Here is a 27,038-nt window from a genome sequence, read left to right on the forward strand (position 1 = left end):
GCTAATGTTGCTTCACCCAATTCTACACGAATTAAGGATTAAGGAATCAGAGACCTTTGGATTATTCAACTAAAGAACAACACTGATTCTAAGAGTAGAATCACTTAATAATGAATTAAAAACACTCTAAATGTAAATATTTGGATGCTGTCGATGTCCATTTGTCAAGTTACTCATAGTTTGAACACAGTGTCACAGCACACAGATGTCAGGTGAAGCTAATGTTACCAATATGCACTAAAACCTGAAGGAAAGGCATTAATTAAACACGTAAGAGGAGCATTAAAGATCTAATAGATAAGTCCACGAGGGTCCACAGACCTGCTCTGGCTGTCTTCTGCTGCAGCTGTGTGTTAGTATTTGTCTTGTTTTCATTGCCATCTTATTTCCCTTGTCAGTTGTCGGAAACTGTTCACTGGTCTTTCATCTGTGTCAGGATATCTCTGCACTCGTATCAACACCCCAGGAAAACGTCATGTTTCATACCTTTGTCAGGCTTTAAAATTCAGGACCATAGTCAGTGAAAAACACAGAAGTGAGTCTAACCACCTGTACAATAGGATTTGAACTCCTGAACCAACATAATGTCATTGGATAAAGTCAATTTGCACATTTTTAAGATGTATTTGCATGCATTGCGTTCCAAAAAAGAGAAAAAAAATAGCAGCCATATCTTGTAATCATGGGTTGCTATTAGCTTTTTATTAATTTTTTTTTTTTTTCAATTTTTATACTTTTTACTGTGTGTGTAAATCATTAGATCAATACACTAAAACAAAAATGGGACAAATAAAAGCCATTTCTGTTAATGTTAAAGAAAATGAAACATTTTTCAGGCTCCACATGATTCAACTCTGGACGTTTGTGTGGAGGTGTCAGAATTCACATCTATTTATTTATTTTACTTTGCTTTAATTTATACATGGTTTACAGCATCATTTTAGAGCTTCCACTGTTTCAACGTTATTAAAGCCATGATCTAATATGACTGCTGCTAAGTCTTTTCTCACAATTACAAGATAAACTACCTATTTTTTTTCTCTTTTGTGATCCTAATGCATTGTGGTAGGTTTATGACTATAATCCAGGGGTGTCAAACTCATTTTTAGTTCAGGTTCCACATTCAGCCCGATATGAACTTAGCTGGACCGGACCAATAATATAATAATCTATAAATATTGACAACTCCAAACATTTCTCTATGTTTTAGAGGGAAAAAAGTAAAATTACATTATGAAAATTTACAAACTATTCTTCTTCAACTTGAAATTTATTAAGAAAAATAATTGCAGTTTTAACAATATTATATCTCAGTTTATCATTACAACTCACAGTGGATGTACAAATGTACAAAACATTTAATAACAGGCAGAGTATTGTTAAAATTCCACTTCTTTTTCTTCAGACATTTGCGGTTGTTCATGAAAAGATAGTTTGTAAATGTAAACATTTTCGAGTAATTTGGCTTTTTTTATACTAAAACAAAGATAAAAATTTTCAGTTATTATTTATAGGTTATTATGATAATATTTTACTGGTCTGATCAACCTGAGATCAAATTCTTCTGTATGTGGAACCTGAATTATGATAATTTTCATGCCCACGATTGTTAATATCTGAATTTTTGCATTTGACAAATTCATCCCACGGGCCGGATTGGACCCTCCGGTGGTCCGGTTTTGGCCCGCGGGCTATATGTTTGACGCCCCTGCTGTAATCATTTGCAGCTGAGGGGTTTTATCCTCAGAAGTCATGGATGTGGGTCTGTTTGTTATGGGCTGTTGGTCCAGCGGAGTTCAGCTCGTTTTAGCAGCAGGACTTTTAAACACTACTCTCTGAATCACTTGCAATCACAGGAGCCGAAAGCGGAGGGAAGCAAGGTAAGGGCTGCATTGTTCTTATCAAAACCAGGGTTTGTTCTTCATTTTTCCCCCCTCTCAACTAACATCATTCTGTGAGAAATCAGGTCTGCCACATGCAGTGCAGTCAGGGATTTGACTGAATCTTTTTTCATAGTTAAACCACACAGCATACGTTCTGGTTAGTGCAAAGTTGTCGGCCATACATAAAACGTCTGTGCCAGTGGCGAGAAATTCCGTCTCCTCGCACTATGATGCAGTTCTTGAGAATGAGTCTCAAATGAAGAAATTACCACATAAGGTGAAGGTTTCAATTTGGGAACGTGTGTGCATGCCGGCCTACAGTAAAGCATTAAACACACTGCCAGAAGCTACGTGCTGTTACTGAGTTATGCTGTAAAAAGCTTCATGAAAGTCCATTGCAGCGCTGTATCGACGTGGCCAAATTTCTTGCGGAAGTGATCAGTGATCTTGATGACTGTGTGCTCGCTACTTATCTACAGATGTGCCGTTGCTTGACTGAAAACACAAACTTCACTTGGTGCAGTTTTACCCAGAGGTGGTTTTATTTAGGGCTGTGCAATATGATAAAATATGCATCTGTATTTACATCATTTCATAACCTGAGAACGTACATATTACAGTATAACGTAGAAAAGAGGATGTAAAATAACCATATGGGAGATTATGTACGCAACCAATGAAATATATCATTTACAAATATTAATATAGAACAAAATACAAAACACACTTCAACAACAGTTTTAACGCTGCTGAAACTGAACCTTGAATCCATAATGAAAACAAATGTGGTCTCTAGGTCATGATTTCCTTAACTTTTTTCTTTGCAAAATTATATTCAAATTTTCCAACACTTGTTCCAAAATTGGGCAAGTATGTGTGGAAACATTTACACATTTCTTTAGAAAAACAAAGTTTAAAAAAAAAAAAAAAAAAAAAAAGTAATATTGGTAATGTGCATCAGCTGTTAATAAAGTGTCTATTCATATTTTGTCTATTTTTATTTTATTTTACTTTTAGTTCTATTCATCATCTTATTTTTTGTTACATTTTATATTCTCTTATTTTACTTTGTAGTTTTTTCCAATGTTATGTTCTTTTTTTCTGACACATTGGGTTTTTTTTTTTTTTATTAATACTGTTGCACGGATTGGAGCAGCATTCCTAATTTCATTGAAAACACAAGCACAATAAAGGCCGTTCTGATTCTGATTCTATTCTGATCAGCTATCGGCCAAAATGTAGTTTTAAATATCAGTAACAAAATCAGCCAAGAGTTACGGAAGAGGATTAGGGCCACAGGAAAAAAACAAATAAATAAATAAGGTCCAATATGTTTTTAAAAATTATTTAAGTCAAAATTCTGACTTTTTTCTCAGAATTCTGACTTTTAATTTTTTTTTTTTTTTGAATTGCTCTGAGATTAAAGAATTCCGACTTTTTTCTCAGAATAATAATAAAAAAAATATATAGTGGACCCTTTTTTTTTTTTTTTTTTCCCAGTGGCCCTAATCCTCTTCCGTAAAGAATGGGTCCATTTGTAGTCCGTTTATTATTAGTCATATTTTCTTTAAAAGCATAAAACTCACAGTGACACTGAACATGTGTTTCCAAGCCGAAATATGAGGCGACTTGATAAACCAAGGCCTGACCTGTTGAGAACCACACAAAATGTTGTCAAACCAATGAAAAACATCACTGTAAACAGAGACATTTGTGACAACGGAGCAGAGCGTGAATTTATTTATCCTGTCATATTGCACAGCCCTGCTATCTTTACTTGGAGCTAAGACCAAGAACAGTGAACCACCAAGTGTAAACTGAACAGTAACCAGTGTTTGTCTAATTTAATCTGGATGTGAGATGACAAGCAATGCTAGCATAGCCGCAGGTTGGTAGCAAGCATCTGTGCGTTTGTAGTATTTTGGTCTTGGTAGTTGTAGTTCTCCTCGGACGGGGTGTGTGCTACTGTGTTCTTAACTTCTGTCTGGCATGCTGATTTTCTTTTCTATATATTTTTTTTTTTTCCATGGATGAAACTGGGGGGGAGGGGTTGTGTGTGTGTGGTTTGTGTGATTGTGCTCTTTAGTCTCCTCCATGCCTGCTGCTAGTTACACAGCCCACTGGTTCTCTCAGGTTATCAATCACCCAGTGAACCGAGGACAGTTTGATGCCGTTAGACAGAGCCCGGCTCTGGCCCCGGAGGTGCCTGGATTCAGTCCAGCTGGCATGTGCCGTGTCCTTGTGCTGACCTCACAAATATTTCCACCTCAAACAGACAATCATTTTACACACCGACCATGTTTACATGCACAGAATATTCCAGGTTTCACTCTCGTTCAAAGAGACACAATATTCCAACGAAAATGAACATATTTATAATCCTGTTTACAAGCAGTCGCGCACAATCAACTGTGAGGAAATATCAATACACTTAAAGATTGCAATATCATACACAAAACTAAAACATGTTTACACTCCTGATCACAAGGGGGCAGTGTTATAATCTATAACTAATCAGCACTGGCTTTTATTAGGGCTGCAACAATTAGGTGACAGTTAGTTAATGGCAAAATGAATTAATGACTAACTTAGTAGTCGACAGGTCGTTAGTGATGTCATGCACTTTTGTTTATTTTATTGCTGATGCAACTCTAACAAACTTTGTTAAGCTCTGTAATTGTTATGCAAAAAATGAACTTTTAAGGAAAAAAATAATTGCTGCTGCAAAATTTGTTGAATATTGAATTGAGTAGTTGTTTAACAGACTTTGTTATGCCTTCTTATTGTGGTGCAAATGTGTCTAAAAGTTCTCGTTAATTCTTTGTAGTTCACTCAAAGAAATACTCCACTTCATTCTTAGTATGTTATTTGAAGACGTAATAAGACTATTACTTTTGTGAGATTTTTCAAAATGCTTTATTGTTTTGTAGAAAATCCATATCAGTGAAATTACCATATGTGGTTCCTTACCCGTAAGTGGTAAAAAGAAAAGAAAAAATCCAAGAAGTTAATAGAAAAAAATACAAGAAAAACACATGTAAGGTGAAAGGAACATGTATTTTAGAACATTAGAACATCATTTTAGAACATTAGACCCCCATGCGTGCTGGTCCAGACCCCTGTCCACATCCACATAATCCCTTTGAACATCATTCCTTACATTAGTACCATTACTTCATCAGTCCTTACATTAGTACCATTACTTCATCGGTCCTTACATTAGTACCATTACTTCATCAGTCCTTACATTAGTACCATTACTTCATCCGTCCTTACATTAGTACCATTACTTCATTGGTCCTTACATTAGTACCATTACTTCATCAGTCCTTACATTAGTACCATTACTTCATCGGTCCTTACATTAGTACCATTACTTCATCAGTCCTTACATTAGTACCATTACTTCATCCGTCCTTACATTAGTACCATTACTTCATTGGTCCTTACATTAGTACCATTACTTCATCAGTCCTTACATTAGTACCATTACTTCATCAGTCCTTACATTAGTACCATTACTTCATTGGTCCTTACATTAGTACCATTACTTCATCAGTCCTTACATTAGTACCATTACTTCATCAGTCCTTACATTAGTACCATTACTTCATGGTACTGAACAAAGCAGGTCCACTCACTGTTCATGCACAGGTGGACCTTACAGACCCTGGAGACCACATTGGACCTGAGATTGGTGACTCACTGTCCTCACTGGACCTGTTGCTGTCACTGTCTTGTAATGTGTGTGGAAATTACCAAAAATGGTCACTTGCCCAAAAAAGGGTTAAAGGAAAGAAAATTTATTTTAATGTTGCAGTAAATATAAATAAGACCCATTATTTTTTTTTCTTTTAATTTTCTGCTGTTCATAATCTGACTAGTCGACTATTGAGATAGTTATAAGTTGCAGCCCTAGCTGGTATATTTAAAAAAAAGTATCACCTCTGACATTATGTTTATTTTGGAGTGATCGACTTGTTTGACTGTGCACACAAAACAACTAGCACTTATGTCCAGAAACCTGTTGTCTTTAGCTCTACTTACACAGGGACAGTGTGACCTGTGGACATCTGGTGATTTGGAAGTTAACCCCTTCAACATCAGTGTTTCATTCATTTGCACAGGATGAAGCAAAGTCTGTTGTTTACTTTAATTTACAGGCATCATTCCCTGATTCTGACGTGAAGATTCACCACTTAGAGAAAACTGTTGAAACGTTATTGTAGCTCATCATGTTTTGCTCCTTTTTAAGTTTTTCTCCATGTTATGTGGTCACACAAACCTCCTGAATTTCTGTCCAAAAGACTTAAAAAACTTTAATTAATCCTCACCAGCACAGCCTTTGTCACTGTCAACCAAAAAATAGGATGAAAACGTGTAAAATGAGAACAAAGAGCGTCGCAAATCATTCATATTGGACAAATATCATCACAGGACCTCTATATGTGGGTGAAGTCAAGGAAAGTTAACATCTGGTCCAAAAAATGTAATTACAATAATGTACACCAAACTTATATTTTTGGGTTGGTAATTACTTATATTTTCAGGAAAATGTATTTTGAAATGAGAAAAAATTTGTGGAAAAAAAGGAGTTTTATGAGTGTGAATGTTTGGAAAGTGACACAGTTTTGTGCCATCATTCTGATTTCATTTTATAAACTCTCGTAAAAAAACTAAATTTATTCCAAATACCGTGACATTGATATATTTGACTATTATATTATTTATGTCATATTCTAAACACACTGTTTAAAATTAATAAATGCATATATCTATCTCAGTCCAAAATGCATTTGAATATAATGTTAATATTATTTGTAGGTTGTAAATATTGTTTAAAAAAATGTATATATTGATAATTGGAATATCATATATTGTTTCTGCACAACTTATTGCACATAATTCACATAAATCCATCAAACTAGTGGAATATTACTTTGCATGTAAACATAGTGAGTGATGATAAGCTTGAAAATGATGCATTTTCAGTAAATTTGCATTAACCCAATGAGATATGATGGATAAAGTTCACAGAACAGAAGAATTGGATTTTTATTAATTTATTTATTGATCATTTAGAATTGAATCTGGGCACTTTGTGATGCATGATGATGGGTTTTGACAGTAGTGTACCATGTTACACATTAAAACAATCCAAACTAATATTTAATGTACTAACCTTTCTTTTAAAATAACACTGAACATCTTCAATCAAATATGTAATTCTTATTTGCATTCCAGTGTTTTTATTTCCTCATCTTGATGCAGCAAGTATTTTCCATCGGTGTTTTATAATGGCCTGAAACAAAGGAAATTTCCACTGTCATCAATTAAATAAACAAAAATAAAGCATAAAACCAAGCGGTGACCTTTAGGGAACAGAGCTCAGGTGCTACTTCACACTGTAAACAACATTTAATTAATTATAGGAAACACTAATTTGACTAATAGACACATCTTGATTGCATTAACATTCCCTTTATTAACCTGGAACTTGTTCGTCTAGTTTGGTTTTTCAGTCTTTTTTAGTATTAATTCCTTTTAAAATGTGTGAATGAATAATTGATGGAAAAGTTATAGTTCAGTCATCAGTATGTTTTTGTAGCAAATGGATCACATGGGTTATTAAATGTTTAATTTTACATATTTGTTTTATGTGCTTTTGCATATATAGAAAAAATGGGATTTAAAGTTTATTTAGGTTGAATAAATAGGTTGTAACACTAGTTTAACATTGTATATTATGGTGGTTTCCTCTAAAACAGACATGTCGAACTCATTTTAGTTCAGGGGCCACATAAGATTTGACTATTTGATGTCAAGCGGGCAGTACCAGTAAAATAATAACCTATAAATAATGTCAACTCAAACTTTTATTTTTACATTTACAAACTATCCTTTAAAAAAATTAACAACCTGAAATGTCTTGTAAAAATAAGTGCAATTTTAATAATATTATGCTACAGTTTATCATTTACACATATGCATGACAATTTATGGATCACACTGGATCTATAAGTCCACAAAGCATTTGTTTGTTTGTTTATTTCGAATATCAACATTTAAAACCATATTCAAAAAGGAATGGGATGAAGTTCATCGTATATTTTCCCGCTAACTTTACCCTATCTTTTTTGAAGACCATAAATTTCTTTGTCAGCTTGCCAAAGTAGCTTAACAAATATTATACATGTCAAATAAATTCTGACTAAACCTGCACAAAACACAAAAATGTTATATATATATAAATATAAATAAATATATATATATATATATATATATATATATATATATATATATATATATATATATATATATAAACAAACAAAAAAAATGTAGTAAGAGGCAGAATATTGTTAAAATTGCACTATTTTTCTTTATAAATTCCAAGTTGTTCATATTTGTTTAGGTTATTTACATTTTTTGTGAAAGGATATTTTTTAAATGTAACAATTTTCATGTAATTTTACTTTTTTCACTCTAAACTAAAGAGAAAAATTTGGAATTGTCATTTTTATACATTATGTTATTATTTTACTGGTCTGACCCACATGAGACTATATGTGGCATCTGAAATATTCATATTTACAAATTCATCCCACAGGCCATATTGGACCCTTTGGTGGGCCAGTTTGGGGCCATGGGCCGTATGTTTGACACCCCTGCTCTAAAATGACATTTAAAGACACACATGGTGACTGATACTTTAAGCATCTGCTAAAATCTGTCAAGAAATGATGTCCTGAAACGTCTGTGGTTTTGTCAGAGGAGGCTCAGAGTGTAATTAATGTGTTTATGAGGTGGAGAAGGTTTTTTTTTTTTTTCGTTTGTTTTTTTCTGAGTGAAGCAGAAGGTGAAGATGAACCCCGGAGCTGTTTGGTGTTGGTCATCAGATAGAACACAAATCCTACTGCTTGACTTTCTAGCATGTCTCAGCTTGAGTCGTGATGTGTCGAGCTGTTAAACAGAGTCAGAAACCTGCCTCGACTTCTCCTTGGCAGAGTTTAGTCCAGACGCATTTCACACTGAAAGGACAGATTTGTCAGATGTTCAGAAAAATAAGATTTGAGCCTAGAAACAGAGTTTGACTCATAGTCTGTGCATCGGAATTTGATGGAGAAACTTTAGCACCATCTAGTGGCTGCGTTTTAAGTGTCGCTGGAGCTTGAAATGACCATATTTAGACAAAAGTGTTAGGGCTAAGACAGCTAATGCTAATAGCTGGCTTATTGTTTAAGATATGGAGTTCATTAAGTATTATGCGGCAGTCATTTTACACTCGTGTATGCTTGGAAATGGATACTGTATGTCTGTTTGGAATGGGAGGACCCCAGGAAGAGTAGTTGATGTACTGCATCAGCTAATGGGGATCCTAATAAATAAATAAATAAATAAATAAATGTGACTATAAACATATTAACCTTAACTACATGGAAAAATATGTCATTAAATAAACAGAAGCTCGTAAAGGTGGACTTGGCAGGTGAGTCAGGTGTCGATCTAAAGTTCTGTAATTATGTTACTACCCTAGACAAAGTTTTAAGACGGACAAGATCATTTATTAGAAGGTCCAGATAAAACGGATGACTCCTGGAAAAAATATTACTGACTAAATATTTGTCAGAACAAGTTCAGTGTAAGTCTATGGGTTTTTTTGGAGCAGCATCTAGTGGCTGACAGTGGTATTACACTTTAACAGGCGCCCACATCGGCTTCATTTTGGTTCAACCCAGCTTTGAAAACCCCCAAGTAAAGTTCAAATAAAGGAGGAAAAACTATGCACTTTGAGTAGTTTACATTTTAATGGACATTAACGCTTTATGGATCTATTTTTTGTTTTAAATAATTTCACTTAAAACTGGAAAGTCCCCCGGTATTTGTTTATTAAGACAATAATAATATTATATCAGGTCTCTGTAATTTGAGTGGAACTTCACAGCAAAGATTGAGATTTTATTTATCAATCACCATTAAATGAATATTTGTTGTTTATGCTGAAGTTAATCTTTAATTTATGGTAAAGAGAGCTACTTTAGGCCTCGTAATTTAAAACATCAAGCATGTTTAGAATTCATTGACAAATGCAAAATTAAAGTTCTTTCCTCTTTTAAAGTCTTATGTCAGATCTTGTAAGAATTGAATTTTGCTTAGTTTTAGTTACAAAAGCATTTAATCAGTACATCTGTGCATTTTCTTCAATAATCAAACAAGGTAATTTGAATTAATTGAATTTATTTTTATTGTCCACAATAGTCTCAATATATGACTCACTGAATCAAGCACTGATCAAAATTAAACATGTCTGTCTTCATGATGGATATAGGTTATGGTAATATCACTTTATTATAATACTAAGAGAAATAAAAGAATGTATACAGCATTAAAAAAGTTGTTCAAAAACTGCTTAATATGATCTGCTAACAGAACAAAACACAAGGCAAAAGCTTCTGAATCAGTTTAATAGATAAATAAGATGCCAAATCACAAGGATAAGTAGAAGGAAAGGAAAGGAAAGGAAAGGAAAAGAAAAAGAATTGAATTATTAATCACTTCCAAAATATTACCTGTAATTTTTCTCCTTCGACCTGAAAATCAGTGTTTACTTCTCATGTTCCCCTCATAACTGACAACTAAATGTGTTAAACTCTTGTAGTTTGCATCTAAATATCAGAAATTAAATGTATGTGATTTACTAGAAAACACATTAGTGGTAAAATAAAGCAGGCCGATGTAGTTTGTGGTGTTTTTCAGTGCTTGTCCTGTTAGAACAGATACTGGTCCGTTCTGTCTCAGATCCAGACGGTACTGAAACCACAGACCCGGCGTCCTTTTGATGTCGGCCTCTTGTGTTTCATTAGACGGTCCAACAATAGTGAAGAGACACTCAATACTCGACGGGACATAAGGACATCTCTGTGCCATGGAGTGTTTGCGTGGGTGAAGGGTCTATTAGGCTGTAAATCAGGAAAAGCCCTGTAGGGAATCTTTGGATGCAGACTCGGTTTATTCACCCCTAAAAGGCTTCAGGTTTTGAGGATACTAGTTTTGGTTTTTTTTTGTTTTGTTTTTTTGTAAATATGCAGGTGTGGACGCTGTTTCAGTTCGTTTCCGGATGATCCTGATCGTAGCAGGAGTTGGGTTTACTGAGAATTCAACAACCCACGAATTCAGAACTTTGCTCACATCGTTCAGAAGTTATTGACCATCTTAGCCTACGTTTAAACTGCGGGCAAATGCGGCCCAAATCTGATTTTTTTGCCCATATGTGACCTATATCCAATCTGTTAAAGAAAGTTTGAACAGCACAAATCAGATTTTTTTCAAGTTCGACCCAGGCCACTTTCATATGTGGTCCTAAATCTGATATGCATCTGATATTTTGCAATGCAACTTCAGTCTGAATGACCAGGTCGCATTTATCCGACCTTTGTTTCCTTTAATACATCATCTGACTTTGGGCAACTACTTGGGTCCATTTGGCAGTTCTGCTCGGTTCTTTGTGCTTTTTTAAATTTTTTTTGTGTAGTCATCCTTACCTCCCCACTTAGAAATACTCCATTATAAAACATCATCCTTGAAGGCATCGTTGCTGCGTCCTTAATTTAGCACCACCTGTGATCATGAGGACTCATGTTAAGATACAAAAAAAACTCAACTGATTTTGTCAGATCATCTGCTGTGATCCTAATCTTGTAACTGACCAGAGAAAGTACTAGAACACATTCTGCCCAATTTAATCTCTAGCCAGACCAGTGAAATACTGTCATACTAACCTAAAAGTAATGAGAACTCCCAATTTTTCTTTGTTTTCTTGCAGAAAAATTCCAATTGTGAAAATATTTACTTTTACAAACTGTCTTTTCACAAAAAAATGTGAATAACCTGAAATTTCTTGAGGAAAAATAAGAATTTTAACAATATTTTGCCTCAACTTTTAACACTTACACGTTTGCATTACAGATCACAGCAGATCTATGAATGCACAAAACAGGCAATAATAATGAATAACAGGCATAATATTGTTAAAACCAGGAACTAAAGTGAGTTTGACATCCTTGTCAATATCTACAGTGTGCCTTTCAACCGTAAGGTCACCTGGAATTCAAATGGGGTTGCCTGAAATTTCTGATAAGTGATTTAAAAAAAAAAAAAATTACTAATAAAAAATATATGGTGAGTTGACAGAGACAATCACAATCCATAAAAGACAAAGTGTGAGTCTGAAACTGAAGCACTGTGGTTCTGTTTATCTGTCAAATGTTCATTGTTGTCAGTTTCAGATGCTGCAGCTCTGTCATAATTCATAGTTTGAGTTCTTGTTCGTTCAGTATTAATTGTCAGCCTTATAAATCCAAGCTGGACTGACTGGACATATCCTGACCAAGGAAAATAAAATTCTCCCTTTGTGCAGTAATCTACACCTGGCTTTTCTGCCTCCGTCCAGAATAATATACATTATATAGACTAAATATCATCTAAAATTAACCTTTATTTGCAACATAGTATAGCAAACTATTACGTGATCAAAAACAAATTAATTTTAGCAAAAAAAGATTTCTCTGTTTTGAATGTCTGGGGTCGCCAGAAATTTGTGATGTTAAAATGGGGTCATGAGTAAAAAGAGGATGGAAACCACTGATCTATAGTGTAATTTTCACACTCTGCAAGTTCATCCTGTGGGCCAAATGGGAACCTTTAGCGGGCCGGTTTTGGTCCATGGGCCTTATGTTTGACACCCCTAGGTTTTGTTGATGCTTTAGACGACTTAAAATCCAGGTTCATCCTCCAAAACGTACAGTAAAGATGTTTGATCGGTGTTTATGGAAATGCACTGGGAGCAGATCCACTGTGGAAAGACCTCAGCAGTGTTTCTCACATCACGGCTGCGTTTGTCAGCTGAACTGAGCTTCCTGCAACTCAGACCCAACACAGCCAACGTAACACATGGAGAAGAGATCAAGAAAGGCCTGAAGCGCTGTTGTCTTTGTGCAGCTTTTATTGAGCTGCACTCAGTCACGACTCGGCGGCTTCTCCTCCTGAGTCGGTCCAGACTGTGAGTGGGAGGAGTTGGATTCCTGACAGGTTGAATTTCCAGCACATCGTACTTCCTTTTCTCGGTGCCCTTTACGAGAGTCTGTATGTGAGAATTAATAAAACACAGGAGGATGACTGCACCAGTCACAAACATCAGCACTTAGATTTAGTATTCGCTCGACATACTCACAGGAAAAGTCAAGTTTATAAAGTAACGCAGATTGACTTTTCATTTTTTATGTCATTTCCAGCTTATTTTTTGCGTCTCTGTTGCTGTTTTTTTTCTTCTTATAAGCTTATACTGAATTGCTTTTTAGTTCATTAAAACCTTAAACATGCTTTGCATTCCCTTAGTTTATTTTAAGAGAAGAGATAAGATAAGACTTTATTGATCCCACCATAGGGAAATGAATCAGCTGACAGCAGCAAACACAAAAATAAAGTGCAGGGAAAACAGAAAATAGACACTTCAAGGTCAAGTTTATTTATATAACACATTTAAAACAACGGAAAGTGCCCAAAGTGCTGTACAAATCTGCAAATACAAACTAGTATAGTAAGAATAAATACAACATATATTACAGGGTTCCCACAGGGTCTTAAAAAATCTTAAAAGTCTTGAATTAACAAATATGCATTTAATACCTTAAAAAGTCTTTAAATGTTTAAAATGTGATTTGGTATGTCTTAAGTTATGATGCCATAAACTTGTTGGCTGTATTGTGTTTAAATGTGTCAGTTAACAATTTATATACTGAAATTAGGAGCCAATTACCTGTAACTTTTCAGCCTCTGATGAGAAATGACTCTGAACAGTGGGAATCAAGGTGTTGGACTAAATAAATACATTTTCCTAAATTCTAGGAGACACAAATTTTTGCCAGGTTGGCCGTGAAATGGACATTAAATTCTGCTCTAAGTAGTCTTAGTCTATGTTCAGACAGCAGGTCTTGATGCATAATTTGGATTTTTTGGTGAAATACGATTTTTTTGTGTGCTCATTCATATTACACATTAAATGTGACTTCTATCAGTTTTGAGTATGAACTGAATGCGACCCTGAAGTGACCCACATGCACAAAAGAGATCCTGACATAATATGTGACCACGCAGACACACACTGTGTTTACAAAAGTGTCACTCCTGGGACGCAGAATTGTGACGTTTGTTGTATTTTAATGATGTAAAGGTCAGATAAATGCGACCTGACCGTTCAGACTGAAGTCACATTGTAAAATATTAGATACGTATCAGATTTAGGACCACATATGAAAGTGGCCTGGGTCGGATTTGAAAAAATCGGATTTGTACTGTTCAGTCTGTCTTTAACAGATCAGATACAGGTCACATGGGCAAAAAAATTTAATTTGGGCTACATTTGTCTGCAGTCTGAATGTAGCCGTAGAAAGCCTTAAATTGTAGGAACCACGACACTAAAACAGATTTAAAAAACAGATACACAGTAATAGGATAAATAGCATCTCTGCAACTTGTGAAACAACAAGAGAAAAAATAAATCTGCTCTTTATGGCAATATTTTAAGTGAAATTAATTAAAATTTTAATATGGGCTGGATCACATTTTTATCATAACACTTTTAGTCAGTTTTATCAGTCAGTTTTGTAGTTATTACTCACTTTATGGAGATAATGTGCAAAAAAAAAAGTTAATTAGAGTCAAATAGCAATTTACATGTTACTGCAGATCAGGTTTATCAAGAACAGCAAAGTTACAGTAATGGTATGAATTGTAGCGTCCACTGTGTTGGCTGATACGGAATTAAAACAACAAAATACATGAAGATACAATTGAACAGCTGTAGAATAGCTGTCCACTGTAGTGACTACCATGCATGAAAGGGTTGAAATATTAAAACAATAAAAATAAACACTAAAGACAATAATTTAAACTCTAAGATAACAGTAAAATGTAAAGCTCAGCTCATATTAAATGCCAGTGCAAAAAAGTGTTAGTTTTTAAATGAAATTTCTAGCCAAATTCTGACCAAAAAAAATGTATATATTATTATTATTATTTTTATTTTTTTTAAATTGGACAGCTTTTTATGTCTTTTTAATCTATTTTTGTATTTTATTCTTTTATTTAGGTTTTATTTATTCGTCTGTACAGCACTTTGGTCCACTGGTTGTTTTGAAGTGCCTTACAAATAAAGTTGGATTGGATTGGAATGGAAAAAACAGGCAGCAGGAAAAGTACAGGTAGACATTTCAATTTATTACTCAGACAACACAGTCAGGTTTTCAGTAGAGTGAAAAAATGTCTTTAAAACTAAATAAACTCCAACAGTCATTGCATAAAGCTAACATAACACATTACACAGCTTAAGTTTCAAGCCTGTAAAATGGCCTCTTATTGATGTAAACACAAAAGTATGATGTAAACACACAATTAATCACTTAATTATATGTTCTGCTCATTGAGAGAGGATTCATTTTAGGCGTTCATCCTCCATTCACATGTGATGAGAGAGAAAAAGCAGAGTAAAGCCACATATGAAGGTTCCGGTCCAGCCTCAGCGTCTTCACAGCGTGAACCACTGACCTTTTTCACACAGCTTTAATTATCACTTTTATGCCGCGTCTGTCTTTGCTGTAAAATCACTCCTTTATTGGAAGCACTGTTACTTTTTCTCACTGGAATCAGATTTGGAATGAGAGTTCATTATTTTTCAGAACTATATTGAATATTTCATGGACTTTGTGAAGGTTTTTTTTTTTTCTTTTTTTGCATTTAGAGTTGTGCAGAATTTTAATGAAGTGGTGTATTTTGAAGTTGCTGGTGCATTGCACAGGGAATACAGGTGTGTCTAGATTTTACAGTGTTACTGTCAGATCTGGGACTTTTCAGTCACCCAGCAGGTATTTTATTTCAGTGTTATGATGTGTGTTGTTTGTGCACTTTTTTTTTTTTTTTTTTTTCAACTTGACACATAAAGACCCAGAGCTACTTTTGTGGATAATATTATTCTCTGTATTTTGCGTTTTTCACTGTAAATCAGAATTAGGATTTTCTTATATTTAATTCACTGATGATGTAGATGTTTTTCAAAGCTCAGATTGAAGTTGAGGGTTATTGTTATATTAGGAACAGAGAAAACTGAAGAAAAAGTGACTTTTTCAATAAAATATGTCATTAACTGAACATTAAAACAAACACCTACAACCTTTTTTTTTTTTTTAATTAATTTTGTTAACTTTTATTCATTTTACATGTTTTATTTGGTTTGGTTTGTTGCCAATTAGATCTTTTTTTGTCTTCGATTTTGTTCAGTTTGTGGTTTATTTTATTGATGTTACTTAATTTGTTTTATTTTTAATTTTATACCACTTTGGCTGTTTTTGTTCATTTTGTTGCTTATTTTATTTTTCTATTTCATTTTTTTTATTCTTATCACATTATTATTATTATTATTATTATTATTATTTTATTTCATCTTATTTGTTTATTTTATTTATTATTTGATATAAACCCAGTGTGTCCATTCACTGTCATTGGTCCAGCTCCATGGGTTTTACTGGTGAATCAATGGTGTAGAAGATGATGGTGTTTCCATGGTAACTACGGAGCCCTCTGAACGTCCAAATGGGTCATATCTGATGACCATGAAAAGATGACAGACTGTATTTTACACCAATTATTGACATGTATTGATACAAGTAGTGGATCAACAGGTATTAAACAGTTTAGATCAGTAGATGCTTTTAGTCACCAGTGGCTGTTTGGGTCTTTATGAGTTAGAAATTAGATTTGTTCCATCAAATGTTTATCCATTTTAGTCAATTAAATATTCTTATTATTCTTAAATCCCTTCAGTCATCACCTCATAAAACTAGACACACATGAGCCGAGGTTGAAAATGCTTCAGCCTCTTTATCAGTCGACTCTCTGAGCGTGAAGTGAACCCTGACGTCAGGACTAGACTCGTCCTAAACCTGTGAATGTGACCAGCTGCTTGTCCTCCCCTGCTGTGGTTGGCGGGTCGGAGGGGGGGGTCACCCAAACATGTGCTCTGCTGTGTCTTCCCTGTAGGACTGGGAGGCGGAGAGCCACGACTGGTACTGTTTCGAGTGTCATTTACCAGGCGACATCCTGACCTGCGACAACTGCTTCCGGGTTTATCACCTCAAATGTCTGTCAGAGGAGTGTAAGCCCCGAGACGGAGGATCCCACTGGCAGTGTGTTGCCTGCAGGGTTCGTATGAGAGTTATTCACACAGCACTGAGTGATTCATGCTGCCTTCATGTGCTATGGGAAGTATGGTAAATACTAGTTGCAAACTTAAAAATTGCACTTGAACGCCCCCTCATGTCGTATTTTCCACTGGAGAACTGGGAAAAAAGTTTGATCCACGATCTGCCGAGATGAAAATAACAAGGGATTCATGACCAATGATAAACAATGCCTTTATTAACATTCTGCTGTGGTTAGCTGATGATTTTGCACATTTGTAGTATACACAATTTGCAAAAAAAGAAGAAAAAAAAAAACAAAATTACAAAGAAAAATGCTGTAGTAAATGAATTAATGCATCCAAAACTGTTTTACCCAGGTAACAGGTCACCATAAATTGTGCATAAGCCAATTTTCTTTTCACTTGAAAAGTTCTTTAATTTGACCTTGAAAAATGTGTACGAACCCTGTTTATAGCATATACAATTTGTAAAAAAAAAAAAAAAAAAATGCAGTATTAGATGAATTGACTCGTCCAAAACGACTTATCCAAGTAGCAGGAGCAGGTCACCATAAATTGTGTCTCAGCCTTTTTTATTTTTATTACAACAAAAACACTTGAACATAACGTACTCTTAATTTCAAATTCACAAGTGGAAAGGTTAATGTTCCCGGTAGCATGTGAAGGCAGCATAAGTTCCTTGTTTATGTTCAATCTTAACCTGCTGTTGTTTTAACTCTTTCTTTACCTTATTCTCTGTCCTGCAGGGTAGTAAAAAGAAGAACCTGAATAAACAGGAGATGAGTAAATATCTGCGCTTCATCGTCCAGCGTATGAAGGAGAGGGTGAGAACAAACAGCCAGCAACTTTTTCAACTTTTTTTTTTTTTTTTTATTAAGAACCACAACAATACAGTGTAAAACATTACAGGCAACTGACGATTTACAAAATAGAAATGAATGAATGAATATTTTTTCAATACATACAAAAAGCAAAAAACACCACAAACTAAAGCAAATGCCTGAAGAAAATTAACAAGATTTGACAACTAAAAAAAGACATTTATTTATTTACTTTTGAAGGAGTGATGTTTTGCTTTTTTTTAAAATGAAATTCTTCATTTTCCAACATTTCCCTGTGGTTTACATAAACTGTAAATGCTCTGCTTGGGTCTGAATTTTTCATTAATTCAACTCCACAGGTCCATCTTCAACCTTATTTCTGAGTAATGACACCAGAAAGGTGGTTTGGAGTGCTGGCCCTTTAAATGCACATGAGCCACTTCAGGCCCCGCCCCCTCCAGGTTGTTGACCGTGCTTTCTGTCCCGTTCAACCACTTGTGTCCGTTAATACAACCAACAACTGAACATTTTAGGTACTTGGCTTGAAGTTTGGACATATTTTCAGTATGGACTACAACCACTGCCGCTAATAAACAATTATGTTGTACTCGGAGAAATGTTCGTCAGAAGTCTGGACCTTATGTGTGTAAAATGTTGTAACATAACAAATTAAGCAGGAATTAAAATGGGTTGTAGAAATCCACTCGATTCTTGCCAAAATGAATGTAATAATAGTTTTGCAGCACCTGGAGGGTTCAAATTCAAACTTTATGAACTATTAGGGTCCAAATACACAAATAAATGAACCAAAGACTGATAAAAGTGGGTTTAGATAAATATGACCCCTTTAACTTACAAATGAATATTTAAATATCTAAGTTTTTACCTTGACTGACTGAAAAAAATTGTTGTGCCTTGTGGTTTTACATGTATGAATGTTTTTTAGAGTATCTTTTATGGAGATGCACTCAAATTTCTTTGTGTGAAAATACAATGACAAAGTCTCTTATTGTATTTTATTTAATTCAGTTAACGTTAATATAGAAATCCTAACTGTTTGTATGCATATATCATCTCTTGTTAAATGGGTGAAATTACTACAATAAACCAATAATTCAATAAATAATGTTATTTACACATCTGAAAAGGAGTGGGAAGAATTTAAACACTTAAAATATGATTTTAAAAAAAGACAGTGAAATTACTGAAAGGGAGCGCAATTATTCTCATTTATAGAATTATCAGTACCCACTAAAGGATGTCTTTTTTAGTTTTTCAGGGATAAAGAAATTAAATAATGGACTAGCACAGAGTTTTAAAATTTGGAACTTTACAAAAAATTATGTTTATGAATGTGAAATTTCCTTAATAAAATAATAACCGGAGGATTAAATATGTTGTTGATAAGGAAACGACTGGATCTAAAGACTTCACACATCACTTATTATTTTGTCTGTGGTGAACAGACTGGGTCCAACTGTTCCGATCAGTCGTCATGTCCAGTTTTAGCTTCCGTTACGTTTGCTTTTCCTTTTCCTGTCACCCTTCTCCGTCTCAATAAAAGTGCTAAATCTCATTACTCGTCCTCCCTGTCTCCACCTCTGGCCATTAAAGTAGTGTCAGTTTTCATTACGCGCCCTCCGTTTCCTCAGCCCTCTGTGTGTAATCACGTTAACTCCTTCTCCCTCTTTTACCTCTCAGGCGGTCGACCTAAACAAGAAAGGCAAAGACACTAAACATCCCATGTACAGACGACTGATCCACACTGCACTGGACGTCGCCAACATCCAGGAGGTAAACGAGTGTGTGTCTGTGTGTGCTGAAGCAGGACTGTGATCAGTGGTGCGTCGCATCCAGACAAACTGGACGGGTTCCCAGACGAGTGTGTGTTTGTTGCGTTTGTGTCTGTTGGTGTGCACACTGCCCTCTCCTGGACCGCCACCACGTCGACACACACACACACAGATGTGAATGGACCTCTTTGTACTCGACTGTCTTTCTGATGGCCGTTCTCTCTCCGTTTCTTTGTTTTGTCCATCAGAATCTGTCTGAAGGAAAGTACAAAACCTTCGAGGAGTTCAAAGCAGACGCTCAGCTGATCGTTCACAACACTGCCATTTTGTACGGAGGTGGGTCGTAGTTAGAGGGCAGGTTTCAGAGTTTCATCCAGGATGAACTGAACTGCATTTTACACTGTTCATTATTTCTGAAATGAGTTTAGCAGATACTCAAGAAATGAAGGAAGTTAGAGAATTTAACCAAATAAATCATAAAAAACTAGAAAAGCACTCGGAGAACGCAGACCTCCGCCAAGACAGATCAGCCCCCCCCCCCCCCCCATCACCACCAAAATTTAATCATGTGTTCTTTGTGCCAGTATCAACATTTCCTGAAAATATCCTGAAAATCCGTCCATAACTTTTTGAGTTATCTTGCTAACAGACAGACAAACAGACAAACCCTGATGAAAACATATCCTCCGCTGTTTCACTTGGCGGAGGTAATTAAAGTGGTTCTGTGTAGTATTACTATTCCAAACTCTCACCAGCAGGGGTCAGCCTGGTACCACAAATCACTCACAACTAAAAAAAACACCAATGAATCAACCCTATGTATCCACAGACTGTGTCAGTCACTGAATAATGTATAAAGCTCATTGTTTCCACACATCTATATTATGGTATCATCAAGTTTTCCTCTTCAAACTAAAACTCAGACACGTATTTTAACTGTTGATCAAATAACACTGTCTCATAATCTTCATGTGCTGCATCAGCTGATAGTTTACATTATAGCTCTGTTAGCTTAGCTCTGTGCTACCGTGTTTTCTGCTTTTGCTATTCTACCTTTTTCTATGTGTGTCACCACCTTATAATTGTCAACTTTACAAACAACATCCAGCTTTAGTTAAAGTACATCATTTGGATCCACTAAATCCTTTCATTTGCTCTTATTTCTGTGTCAAATGTCAGAATGATTCTTATCTTCCATGTAAACTGTAAGTGTAACTGCAAAAACATGTCTAAAAAGCACAGTTTATCTGCATTTAAGGAAAAAAACAACATGCAGAGTGCGATAGATCCAGTAATACACGTAACCTATATGTCTTTACAGACATGGATCAGAAAGAACAGACTCAAAAATAACACTGTTTTATAATCTTAGTGGGCTGCGTCAGCTGATAGTTTACATTATAGCTCTGTTAGCTTAGCTCTGTTTTTAGACAGGAAACAGTCTCAGTAAAACCATGAATCACCTTTGTTTTCTGTATGTTTGTGGTGTTAATACCTGAAGTAAAGATCTGCTTGGAATCCAACAAACAAGGCCAGACCTGTCAGTTTAGTCTGAACCGTGGATCAACAAACAGCACCTTAGCAAAGATAACAACATCCCATAATAACTTTATACCGTCATAAGCCTCATAATCATACTCACTTGTGTAGAAGAAACGCTGACATTTCATCATCAAACTCCATTCTTTACATTTACAGCTGAGTCCAGTGGCGAAAACAACAACCATGTTTCTAGATTTTATCACTAACTCACTTTGACCAACTTTAAAAGTGGTTTCTTGATGGTTCTCATCCCATCTGGTCACCTTCAGATGCTTTGGTCACTCACTGCTCCCTCTAGTGGCCACATAAATCGACCAGCTTGTCACTGAAAGTAAATTCAGTTCATATCTCTACAATCCAATACATTAGCATCATTAGCAGAACTGGCAGCTCTCTATTCAAAACACTCATGATAATTTTAGGTAGTTTTTTTTAGTGTTTGAGAGTAAAAATACTACATATAGACCCTTTTTAAATGTAGCTCAAAAAAGTAGAAGAGTGACTATGTTATGTTGTTAGATTGGGGTGAAGTAGTAAGAGATGGAGACTTACATGGAGCTGTTTTGTAAAGAATACCTGAAAAAAATCACCTCTATAGTGATGAGACTTAAATTATAACTACTGCCTGTAAAACAAGAGGGAATGAGATTATGGAAAAAATGAAAAAATCACTGAATTTAAGTAGAAATACAGCAATATTTTTTCAAGTACAGTTCAGTTCTTATTCCACACTGGTGTTTTCTCCTGCTCCTGTTTTTTTATATCGTCTGTTTTGTTTTTCACAGTTCACAGTGATCAGGCAGAAATCGCACGATTGCTGTTCAGTGACACATGCCACGAGGTACGAAACTCCGACTCGATTTGTGATTTCATCCTTCGTTGTTTCCGTTGATTGAACAACAAACAGTGTCTGCATTTAACCAAGAGAGAAAACATTCAATGTTTGTCTTCCCCCCATCTTCCCTCCTCTTTCTCTTTCAGTTGAATGAGTTGTTGTTGTGTAAGAACTGTTTCTACCTGTCGAACGCCCGGCCCGACAACTGGTTCTGTTACCCCTGTGTGAGTACATCAACTCTGATTTACAGAAGCAAGTGTTTTATGGTCATGAACTTTACTGGGCTGTAAAAATTAAAGCTGTTTACTAGGCCTGAACAGTCACATTAATGTTGTTTTATATCACAGTAACACTATAAGTCATAATAGAGTCATTATTCTTAACATTTTAATTAAGAAATACTTACTGTTGCATCATCACAAGTGAATATGTTCTTTAGAATTTGAAAACATAACGACTTTGCCTCAGATGAGACAAAATCTGAGATGACCGTAAAATGTGGTCATTTGGACTGAGGTCTGTTTTTTATACAACACTTTCTTCAACTTCCGCCCAATACATTCAAGAACTTTAAAAATGCACTTATTAATCAGAATCAGAACAATCTTTATTGTCCTTGTGTGTTCAGTCAGTCAGTGCAACAATATGAACAAAAAAACAATGTCAGAAAAAAATAAGAATAGAGCACATATAAAATTACAAAAAAACTAAAAAGTAAAATGAGAAAATAGAGTATAAAATTTAACATAAGTAAAATAAAAACGGAAGTAAAAGTAGAATAAAATAAAAACAGACAAAATATAAATAAACAATATTAACAGTATGTATAAATCTGTGAACGATAAAATAGTGCATTTTGTTTGATAAATATTGAATAAATATTTCATTGTCATTGCAAAACAGAAGATTATTGCATGACTTGTCACACACAATTCACATTTTACTGGGTTATTGCACATTATTGGAAGTCATTGAAAAGAAAGAAGGTCTACAGTCAGCCCAATATGATCACAATTAGGCCAGACCAGTAAAATATATTAACTTAACTAACAACTCCAATTTGTTGTCTTTGTTTTAGTGCAAAAAGTAAAATTAGAGTTAGTTGAAAATGTCATTAACAAAAACCTCTTATGAAACGTAAGTGAATTTTAACAATATTCCCTTAGGACCCAGAAAAGTAAAAGTTTGGATTTTTTACATTAAATAATTGTCTGGATTGGAAACAGCATAATGCAACAGTTTTTTCAGGTACATTCTTAAGGTTTTTTTTTTTATGTCCCTTGCAGTGGATAGTGTTTTGTTTTGTTTTTTAAGTAAAGTTGTGAAATTCTTGTCCCCTACAGAGGAGGATGTAATGCCTTAGTTTATCATTTCGACATGTGTATTACAACCTAAAGATCACTGTGGATCTACAACTGCACAAAACATTTATTAACAGGTATCTGGATCTGTAAAATATAGTGGACAATATGTTTGACACCCCTGGTTTATTGTGTTTCCTCGAAGGGAAGAACTCTGCATTCCATCACACACTGTGTACATTTAGGCCTTTTCACAAACAGAAGTGCATGTGGAATTTTCAACTTTTGACATTTATCTACTATTTTAGTTGAGAGAAAACGTCTAACAACTCGCATATTGGTCACTTAAATGAAGACTAATAAATAGATAAAAACAACTGAGTAATAAATCTCTTCTACAACAACTTGATGTATTTTTGTCATTTAACTGTTGTGAAAGTGAAACAGTTTGTGTGTTTGTCTGATGTGTTTCCTCCTGTATGTGATCCTTCAGAGTCCCAGTCATGACCTGGTCTGGGCCAAGATGAAAGGTTTTGGATACTGGCCGGCCAAAGTCCTCCAGAGGGAGGAAAACCAGGTGGACGTTCGCTTCTTTGGACATCAGCACCAGAGGTTTGTGAAGACACGTTATCACCACAGTTTGATTCTGACCCCTTTTAGCCTTAGTGGAGACTAAGAATACGTACTTAGATAATTTTAGACTAATCTGGAATAATTGAATCTAATTTGACAAAGACAGACTGAAAAAAAGTTGTTGATTAATCTTAGATTAGATTAGATTAGATTAGATTAGATTAGAGAAAACTTTATTGATCCTTCAGGAAATTGAGGTTCCAGTAGCAGCGCAGCAATGAATGTACACATAAAAGAAATATTACAAGACAAAAAGGAAAGAAAATAGTAATAACAGTATAAAAATTGTAGTGACAAACAGGTGATTGCACATTAGAAAGGACCAATAGAAATAAAACATAAAGTAGTAATAATAAAAAAAAAACTATTGTTACACTAAAATATGCACTGTGTGTGTGTGTGTGTGTGTGTGTATACAGGGTGGGGAAGCAAAATTTACAATATTTTGAGGCAGGGATTGAAAGACAGTGTATGACCAATTAGTTTATTGAAAGTCATGAGAATTTATATGCCACAAGAAAATTGACAGAATAGAAAATGTTTTTATTCTATGTGTCCTTCTTTCTCAATAACTGCCTTCACACGCTTCCTGAAACTTGCGCAAGTGTTCCTCAAATATTCGGGTGACAACTTCTCCCATTCTTCTTTAATAGTATCTTTAAGAAAGTCGACATTGCTGTGTGATGTTCTATTGGTAGCATGTTCTAAAACACCCCAAATAGCAGAATCCAGAGGGTTTAGATCTGGGCTAGAAGGCGGCCATAAATATGATTCCCAAAAATTGCTGAAGTTGGATTTGTTGCTGTTGTCAACAAGTGTTTTGGTGTTCTTGTGTAAGATTTTAACTTCAAATCATGTTACTGCATTTCTAACAGTCTTGTTGTCTACCTCAAGTTCAATTGCCATTTTTCTCATGGATTTGGTTGGATCCTTTAGGATTTTGGATTTGAGAGCTTTAATAAAAGCTTTGGTACGTTTTTTGTTGCTTCCTCCACTTCCAGACTTTCTCGTAATAGTTTTGCTCATAGTCATTCTCTTCTTTCCATTATAAACAGTCTTTATGGACACTCCAACTATTTTTGAAATCTCCTTTGGTGTGACGAGTGCATTCAGCAAATCACACACTCTTTGACGTTTGCTTTCCTAATTACTCATATGGGCAAAAGTTTCTGAAAAGGTATGGATAATAGTGTTAGGTATGATTATGACATCAATATATGTTTGGTTTCAAAACAATTGACATAGTGCCTGCTGAGAAAAAACACAACTAAATGTTCATTGTAAATTTTGCTTCCCCACCCTGTGTGTATATATATATATATATATATATATATATATATATATATATATATATATATATATATATATACATATATATATATTAAGCCAAAGCTACTTGCAGAGAGGTGATACATTTTGAAAAATAAAATTTTATGTCAAAAAAGAAACTTACCAGATGTTCTCAGGTTGACTGCGCGTACATTTTCATCTCAATCTTCGTCTCTGTGTGAGTGTGTCTGAACACCACCAAATGGCTTCCCTTTTTTTTGGATAAAACTTTGTGTTTTCCTTCAATTTCTAAACTTTTTGCTATTATGAAACATAATTTTACATGTGTATAGCATAATACAATGTGCATCATTGTGATAAAAAGTGAAACAAATAATCGTAAGTATATGTATTCCTGTAGATATGGATTTTACCCCAGTGATAAGGGGCTGGGATGGAAAAAAGATTGAAAGTGACCCTTAAAAGTGCTTGAATTTGACCTTTAAAATGTGTACGAACCCTGTAATGATAATAAGCAGCGGTAAGAAAACTTAATTACCAACAACAACAAATAAACATTGCACCACAGAACTGGACCGTCCAACTGAGCAGAAATGGACCAAATGTCTAATGCTCTCATACGATAATTAACTCAACTCTCCTAAAGGGTCATTGCGTTGTAACTTGTGATTAGTGATGTAAAAGTGTGTGTGGTTAAATTTGACCAGTTTTCCTCCTCAGAGCGTGGATCCCCTCAGACAACATCCAGGACATCAAGGTGAGCGTCCAGCAGCTGCAGGTCAAGCGCAGTAACGGCTGGAAAAAGGCCTGCGAGGAGCTGGAGGTGTACCAGCGCTTCCTGAGGGAGGGACGCTTCTGGAAAACTAAGATGGAGGAGGGCAGCCAGAGTCAGAACCAGAACCAGAGCCAGCGGCAGGAGGAGGGCAGCAGCAGGACGGAGCGGCTGGAGAGGACGGACGAAGCAGAGTCCAGCATCTCCTCAACAAGCAACGAACAGGTCCGACATGTAAGTAGAGCCTCGGCACCTTTTAACTCCGGCTGTCAACAAAGAACAAAAACAGATGGATTTGCCAACAGATTCCATGCTCTATAATCTGATTTCTGGGACGTTACCTTACAGACATTGTTTTATTTAGTGTATCCTCTTCATAAAAAACGTACAAAAAAATGACCACAAAGTTCACCGTAATTAAAAGTATTTCATGTAAACTCAAATACTGACCAGATAAATACATCAAACAGTGCCATCTGGTGGACCATTGGCTACACTGCACCTAATCTGTATTAGTGGCCTGTCTTTGTACACAGGGGTTTTCACGCAATAAAACTCAATAAGCAGGTGAGATATTTAGTTTAGTTTAATAGAAGAGTAAAGAAACCATAAATGAAATCAAATATAAGAAATAAAGTAAACCAATAATCCATTTTCAGAAGACCTGTTGATACATTTTTGACATACATGCACACTAATACCTTGATCATTATCCAAGATCTGGAGTTTTCAGATTATTTAAGTGTAACTGACTGAGTTAAACATTGGATTCTACCATCACTACAAACTCAGAAATAAACCTGATAAGGGACTGAAATGTCAAAACCAGGGTTTTTGATTATTACATTTCTGAAGTGTGTGTAAACACATCCCACAGTGAGAGTCTGTATGTTGTTTGTAACTCAGAAGTAATACAGG

General features: G+C 35.1%; 1 protein-coding gene across 2 annotated transcripts in view; it reads left to right on the top strand.

Moving 5' to 3' along the window:
* Window positions 1-27,038, top strand: part of zmynd11 (zinc finger, MYND-type containing 11) — a 52,339-nt gene that overhangs the window by 18,499 nt on the left and 6,802 nt on the right. The window contains exons 4-12 of one of the 2 annotated variants that reach the window (XM_030159565.1): window positions 1,857-1,880; window positions 16,971-17,132; window positions 17,880-17,957; window positions 19,656-19,748; window positions 19,996-20,083; window positions 22,075-22,130; window positions 22,271-22,348; window positions 23,919-24,037; window positions 26,069-26,354. In XM_030159565.1, coding sequence (XP_030015425.1) covers window positions 1,857-1,880; window positions 16,971-17,132; window positions 17,880-17,957; window positions 19,656-19,748; window positions 19,996-20,083; window positions 22,075-22,130; window positions 22,271-22,348; window positions 23,919-24,037; window positions 26,069-26,354 — 984 coding nt within the window. The remainder of the gene's footprint in view (window positions 1-1,856; window positions 1,881-16,970; window positions 17,133-17,879; window positions 17,958-19,655; window positions 19,749-19,995; window positions 20,084-22,074; window positions 22,131-22,270; window positions 22,349-23,918; window positions 24,038-26,068; window positions 26,355-27,038) is intronic. The other variant, XM_030159566.1, reaches the window with a different exon arrangement.

This window comes from Sphaeramia orbicularis, chromosome 17 (assembly GCF_902148855.1).
Source record: "Sphaeramia orbicularis chromosome 17, fSphaOr1.1, whole genome shotgun sequence".
Taxonomy (NCBI): Eukaryota; Metazoa; Chordata; class Actinopteri; order Kurtiformes; family Apogonidae; genus Sphaeramia; species Sphaeramia orbicularis.